Below are 7282 nucleotides of genomic sequence, written 5' to 3' on the forward strand. Positions count from 1 at the left end.
TAACCCTCTGCCGGAATTTATTCATCTCATGAAGCTACTATTTCAAAACAGCCTTTAACTCACTATTCCTTTAAGGTCTTTTCACTTTCGTAAACGTTTCTTCATCACTCTACTGTAGTTTCACTTAAACAATTCTGCTGATTTTCAAGTCATCTCTAAACCTCTGCAAATTTTCAACCTTTTGTCTTAAACTACTCTGCGTTAGGTCCTTTCTGAAAATAGTGTTTTTTTGACTCGCTTAAAATACTTCAATTTCTGACAATTGGATCTGGGCTGCCTAATGCAGACTTTCTGTTTAAATATATGTGTTGAACCAGTCCGCTCGCCGCTTAACTTTTAACTTAAGACCAAATCAGTATATGCTAAGACATGCTAAATTAAGTGTTGTCTGATTTTAGGGGTTTATTTGAGCCTTGTTTGCTTGTTTACTCATCCCTTAATTTGATATTTGTTTTGAATATCAAAACTAGAATTTTATCCTTTAAACTCCATAAAGGCCCCATCTCTTTCTTCCCTCTTAGAATTAGAAGTCCTAATACCCCGGGACTAATAGGTCGGGACGGGTATTAGCATGCAATAAGTAAACGAGACTAAACGCGCTTTAACACCTTAACGGGGTGGGAAGGGTAGAATATGGATATGATGACCGGTGCGCTAATATCTCATGTGAGAATGATTGTTGGGTATTGCACCAAGTTGATCCATATTGTATTTAAACCTAGGATCTTTTTCTTTATTTATGCGATGTGATGTATTCTTAGAAGTAATGTTTTCTTCAATCAATCTTTTCTTTCCAAAACCACTTATGTCTTTCTCTCTCTTTTCTTTCAAAACTTTCAACTTATTTGTATTCCTTATGTGCAAACATTGTCTGTTACTTCTACTCTTCTTAAAGTCACAACTAAGTACGGCCGGGAACCACACTAGTGGATCTTGAGGAGTTCCTAACACCTTCCCCTCGAGATAATCTCAAGCCCTTACCCGAACTATGGTTTTCTTCAAAAAAATCTTCTTCTTCTCTCTAAAAGTGTCCTAATGCACTATAATCATTAGGTGGCGACTCTTAAAATTCCATAACCCGATTCCTCAAAAGGGAATAAGAGTTGTTTTGCCCATAATGTCGTAAACCTGATTTCGCCTTCTCTTAGGAGGGAAAAAGGGGGCGTCGACAACATGGCAACTCTGCTGGGGAAACCTTTAAGGCTTTTACCATTACGTGCTTTGTGACTTTATTGCTTCCTTAATTGCATTTACCTTCTGTCTTTAATTATTTCATCAAAATACTAACTTGGCTGTTCATGTTTTTCTTTCCTTTTAATTTCTTCTTTTACTTCTTATTATTTCAGTTCTGTTGTAATTACTGAACATTTATTGTAATCTTTACTTTATGAACGTGAAAATACATGCAATTTGTCTCATTGTTATAACTACATTCCTCAACATCATATTCCACTCGTGCCAAAACAAATCCTATAGCAACGCTTATAATGAGTGGTTGCGCCTTTCCGATATTATAAACCCCCTAAATGTGGCAAAGGCATATTTGCGGTAAAACCAGTCGATCAACGATGTAGTCGACGATTTCGCGCCTTTCCCTCTTGAGTTGTCCGCTCAAGGGTACCTTGTCTACCACTTCAAAAGTAGAAACCATATTCCCTTGAAACTGTTCATGTATCATGGTCAACCCTAGCCGAGTCAGTTATGTTGTCCACATAATGACTCCTTAAGATAGCCTAAACCAAAGTCCATCGGATTTCCTGAAACCCAAACAGACACCTCCACGTTATGTGCATTTATTTGGAGAACTAAATGCCTTTTGCTAATTATTGATTCAAATAGTCGAGTCTGGTGGGGTTAAGGGCCTAACACTTTGTTTGCAGAAAATGAGGCACGAGGTCCCCAGATTCGGTATGGTATCCAACATTCATCCAAGGCTGTTGAATTGGTGGGAAGATCTTCACTCCAGTGAGCAGACACTCGTCCGCAAATACTTAGGGAATTTGCCCTCATTTATGGAAATCCATCCAACAACAAGATCATTGAGGCTGCCACTTTGTTTTGGGATAGTGATCGATCAGTGTTCCGCTTCGGTGACTTGGAAATGACCCCTTTGCTAGAAGAGATAGGGGGCCTAGCTGGTATCCCCTGGGAGACTCCGAGTTTGCTTATGCTGGAAAACCGCAAAAGTAAAGGCTTTCTTAAGTTGATGGGACTCAAGAAAAATCCCAACCTCTCTTGCTTGAAGGACTCCTACATACCATTTGACTTCTTGTACGAGAAATATGGCCACATCAAGTCCTATCGCACCTACATGGACGAGTTCGCCCTCACTTCTTTGGGACACATACATAGAAGGGTCTTTGTGTTCATGTTTTGCTTCGTGGGCATGATAATTTTCGCTATGAAGAAGGCTAGGATCCACACCAGACTAGCCATGGTGACCAAGATTTTAATGGAGGGTATTGATGGGCAAGCCTTCAGCATAGTACCCATGATCGTTGGTGAAATATACCGGGCTTTGGAAAAGTGTCAACAAGGAGCCCCGCACTTTGAAGGGTGCAACTTGTTACTTCAACTTTGGCTTATAGAACACCTTTAGAAATGTGACTACAGACAGGAAATCATACGCAGGGATTGGGATGACCATATAGCTTTTCATCACCTAAAGCGAATGAACTTTATGCCCAATATGTTTGCTCAGCCAGAAGACGCCAGTGGATGGGTAGAGCTGCTTGAGAATCTGAAAGAAGAGCATGTACAATGGATGTATGAGTGGTTCCCAACCGGGGAATTTATTGTTCGATCTCGGGATGCACCGTTCCTTATACTCATTGACTTGAGAGGAACTTACCCTTATGTCCCTCTTCGAGCTATGAGACAAGCAGGGAGGAAACAAATCATACCAAGGGTCGACAAGATGAGTCACTTCAGAGCCGACTTTCAGGATGATGATAGCCCACACAGGTGTCAAGCTCAGCACATGTGGCACTGCAAGCTTGTTTTGGGAAGGGAATCCCTCGAACCAGACAGGTATCATGCCAGATGTGTGCCGCACTATTTGGGTTGGTTGGAGGATGATCACATTGGTTTGGGTCAACCAGGGTTTGTCCATGGTCATAGGCTTATTGATGAAAAGACTGCAGCAAAGGTTAAATATAATCAACTGCGCAAAAGGATGCGAGAATGCGAGAACAAGCACCGGGAAATACAGGAAGCCCACGAGAAGCTGATCAACGAGTGGAAGGATATGGCTGTCAATGCCAACAATCGGCTGGGGTATCTGGAACGAGGCTTAGTGGAATTGGAAGGTAAATTTCTGAAGAGGATCGACGATTGTCAGAATGGTGAGGGTAATGAAGGTGGGCACCTGGCCCGAGCTTACTTGTTGCTGGGACTGCGCGAGCTAGTGCAGCTGTACGAGGGAGGCAAGAATACCGGATCTGGGGAAGGTCTGTCTGGGACCAAGTAGTTAGGAGTCTTTTATTTTGCTTCTAATGATGTAATAAGGCCAATGGCCACTAGTGACATTTTATTTTCCATTATTTAGCGTCGCTTTGGAGTCATCTTATTTTTTATCAATAAAATGAGGCATTTAGCATTATAAGTTCTCCAAGTTAATTTGTCGCTAGGCCTACCTCAGGCACAACGAGGCACCCAAATTAGGACGCGATTTATATTCTTGCACAATGTGTTTAAATATTGCAACATTTTCTTCTCACAACCCGCACTAACTTGTTACCTTTTTTTGTTTTTCTTTATTTTTATTCCCCTCCCCAAAGGTTAGTTCGTGCATTCTGGCACCATCAACATACTCAACAAGATCCAAGGGCCCTCCTCCTCCTCCGCGTCCTACCAGAAACAGGAACAAAGGCAAAATGGGAGATACCAGTGCTAGAAACGAAATCGAGGAAACCTCTCAGAACGCTTCAATCACTAAGGAAACTGCTGCTCATCTTGAGCAAACTTTGCTGAGATTTCGAGAAGAATTAGAACAAGTTCGAAACCTGGCAAGTCTGTCAATCACTCTTGTCGCTGCTGATGCCAACAACCAGAACCATACTACACCACCACCAGCACAACCCGCTCATACCCAAGCCTGCAACACCTGCAACAACACTCTACTGCTCATTCCCGAACCCCAAAACACCACAGACGACCAGAACGCTCCCATCTTTGTGGACACTGTACCCCACTATGCCCAGCCTATCTCAGATACACCTGAATCATACAGCAAAGACTCCCTCATTCAAAATTTAGCTGCTGAGCTCAAGAGGTTAACCAACCGGGTCCAGGGTGTCGAAGATAGCAAAGGTATGGAAGGTTTGAACTATGAAGATCTATGTGTTCAGCCAGATGTTGAACTCCCGGAGGGGTACAAGCCTCCCAAGTTCAAAATGTTCGACGGTACAGGTGATCACAAGGTCTATCTCAGAATGTATTATGATAAGCTGGTAGGAGTCGAAAGGGACGAGAAAATCCGCATGAAGCTGTTCATGAGGAGTTTGAAGGGTGATGCTTTATCATGGTATATTAGCCAGGATGCAAAGAAATGGACTAGTTGGGTGATCATGGCGTCTAACTTTATGGACCGGTTTAGGTTCAACACTGAGAACCTACCAGATGTGTCCTATATCCAGAATCTCAAGAAGAAGCCCATAGAGACCTTTCGCGAATATGCTACTCGTTGGAGTTCAGAAGCTGCTAAGGTCAGACCGGCCTTGGAGGAAGAACAAATGAACAGGTTTTTCATCCGTGTTCAGGATCAGCAATACTACGAGAGGCTGATGCTAATAGAGGGCCAAAAGTTCTCCAACATCATCAAGTTGGGAGAAAGGATTGAAGAAGGCATTAAAAACGGCATGGTCACTAATCTTGAAGCGTTGCAGGCCACCAACAAGGCTTTACAGTCTGGAGGCACGTCAAAGGAAAAGGACGTGAATTCCATGATAGCTGCGCAAAGAAACAATTCCTCTATGAAGTACCAAACCTATCCCTCAGCTCCACTCACATATCAACCTAAGCACCATCACCTACTTATCAAATTCCACCACCTGCTTACCAATCACCTCCACCACCTACGTATCAACCCACTTCACCCAGATATTCTCAACCCGCACCCGTATACCAAGCATACAACTCCCAACCTTCTCACTACTCATCACCTCCTACCCGCCAAAACTTTCCCCGACCTAGACTAAACTTCGACCGTAAACCTCCCAGACAATATACCGCCATAGCCGAGCCAATTGACCAATTATATGAAAAACTCAAAGCAGCCGATTACGTTACCCCTATTCCAGCCGTAACTCCAGAAAATCCTTCACAATGGATCAACCCAAACAAGACTTGCACATACCATTCCGGGATGAAGGGCCATACCATCGACGAGTGTCGCTCGTTGAAAAACAAGATTCAGAACCTGACTGACAACAAGATCATTATAGCAAAGGAGCCCGCTCCTAATGTCCGCAACAACCCCCTGCCTGACCACAAGGGCAGGAGCATCCATATGATTGATATTGAAGACGATTGGGACCCCAAAGGGTCAATCAGGTTGATAGCTGAAGGTGATGAACCTCAGAAGTCGGCGGTTGCCCTCAATCCCATTGTTGTTCAGATTCAGCCTTCTAAGGAGGATGTGGTAAATGTGTCTGTGCCACTTGAGTTTGAAGCACCGCCTGCAAAGGTGCCAAAACCGATTGAGGTTGAGTTTGGGATTCCAAAGGCACCCGCACCGTTTGAAGTTGCTGTGTTACCTCAAAGGGTGTCCATTCCGATTTCCATGACAGACATGACCCCATTCAAGTCGAAAGCCATACCTTAGGATTACACAGCTGAGGCTAGAAGGAAAGGGAAGACACATACCAGAGAAGCGGTCGCCGCACAGGGCATGACTAGAACAGGCAGGGTATACACCCCAGAACATTTAGCCGAGTCCAGCAAGCAAGCCTCTGGACGTCCTGTCAAAACTGGGCCCGATGACCTTTGGAGAAAGATACAGGCCAATGAGTACTCAGTCGTTGAACAACTGAACAAAACACCGGCACAAATTTCTATCTTGGCCCTTCTTCAAAGCTCTGAGACACATAAAAATGCCTTGATGAAGATACTAAGTGAAGCTTATGTTCCCAGCAACATAACAGGAGGCGAAATGGCGAATATGGTGGGACAGGTGTTGGAAAGCCACAAGATCACCTTCCACGAGGATGAGTTACCACCAGAAGGGCTTAGTCACAACAAGGCGTTGCATATCACTGTGCAATGCGAAGATCATTTCATCACCAGAATCTTGGTCGACAGGGGATCCAGCCTCAACATTTGTCCATTGATAACTCTTAGGACATTGGATAAGGGATTGCACGAGGTCAAAGACGGGGATATCAGTGTCAAAGCTTTTGATGGATCTCAGAGGTCCACCATTGGAGAAATTAGCCTATGCCTATAGATGGGACCCACCTGGTTTGATGTCGAGTTCCAAGTCATTGACGTACTAGCATCCTACAATTTGTTGCTGGGACGACCCTGGATCCACGCCGCTGGGGCTGTAGCATCAACTTTACATCAAGCTGTAAAATTTGAATGGAATCATCAGGAAGTAATCATTCATGGAGACGATAGCAACCCTATATACAGTCGCCAAACCATTCCGATGATCGGAGGTAGAAGAAGGATAGGAGGAGAAACATACCACCACATCGAGAGGGTCAATACTGTAGACAAAGACAAGTGGTGGGATAGCAAGATCGAAAGCATCCTGAATTGGAGCGGGTATGAACCCGGAAAATGATTTGGCAAGAACCTGCCAGGTATCACCAAACCTATCAAGCTGAAGAAGCACGGTACCACTTTTGGCCTAGGGTATGAGTACACTTGGGAGGATTTCAACCACTGGTCACCTCCATGGCGCAGACCATACTATCCGTTGGAGCACCCTATACCTCAGTTGGAGCAGACTTTTCAGCCAGCCGACACTTTGTATGGATCATAGGAAGATGAGGCACTAGCAGCAATAAAGAACCTGTTTCTGGAAGATGATATGGATTGTTGTGTTATCTTCGAGGAGGAAGGGGAGGAAGGCCCTTCCATTCAAGCCGTGAATCGAGGGGAATGCCTCACCAATTGGTCGGTCAGGACCACCAGTGCCCGGACATCTTCGGGGTAGCAAGGCTGAACGAGCATCATGCATCACATCTTTATTTTCTTAGTCGCTTTTCCTTTCTGCATTGTCTTTACTTTCCAAAAGCGCTCTGATGTCTCGAACGATTATGATTTTCAGTCAAAG

The 7282-nt window shown here is 44.1% G+C and overlaps 1 protein-coding gene across 1 annotated transcript; it reads left to right on the plus strand.

Annotated features, from left to right (window-relative positions):
- Nucleotides 1-3875: 3875 nt before the first annotated feature.
- LOC142176496 (uncharacterized) lies at nucleotides 3876-6445 on the plus strand. Its single transcript, XM_075244411.1, has 5 exons — nucleotides 3876-4622; nucleotides 4761-4978; nucleotides 5221-5704; nucleotides 5825-6172; nucleotides 6353-6445. Exons 1-5 carry the CDS (start codon nucleotides 3876-3878, stop codon nucleotides 6443-6445), a joined length of 1890 nt encoding a protein of 629 aa, XP_075100512.1.
- Nucleotides 6446-7282: the final 837 nt, after the last annotated feature.

Source organism: Nicotiana tabacum, chromosome 3, assembly GCF_000715075.1.
Source record: "Nicotiana tabacum cultivar K326 chromosome 3, ASM71507v2, whole genome shotgun sequence".
Classification (NCBI taxonomy): Eukaryota; Viridiplantae; Streptophyta; class Magnoliopsida; order Solanales; family Solanaceae; genus Nicotiana; species Nicotiana tabacum.

Bases quoted from the DNA above. Each gene is read 5' to 3' on its own strand.
- LOC142176496 (XM_075244411.1), top strand. From the start codon at position 3,876: ATGGGAGATACCAGTGCTAGAAACGAAATCGAGGAAACCTCTCAGAAC. The intron at 4,623-4,760 runs GTGTCCTATATC...ATCCGTGTTCAG, and splicing joins ACACTGAGAACCTACCAGAT to GATCAGCAATACTACGAGAG. The intron at 4,979-5,220 runs GTACCAAACCTA...TAAACCTCCCAG, and splicing joins AGAAACAATTCCTCTATGAA to ACAATATACCGCCATAGCCG.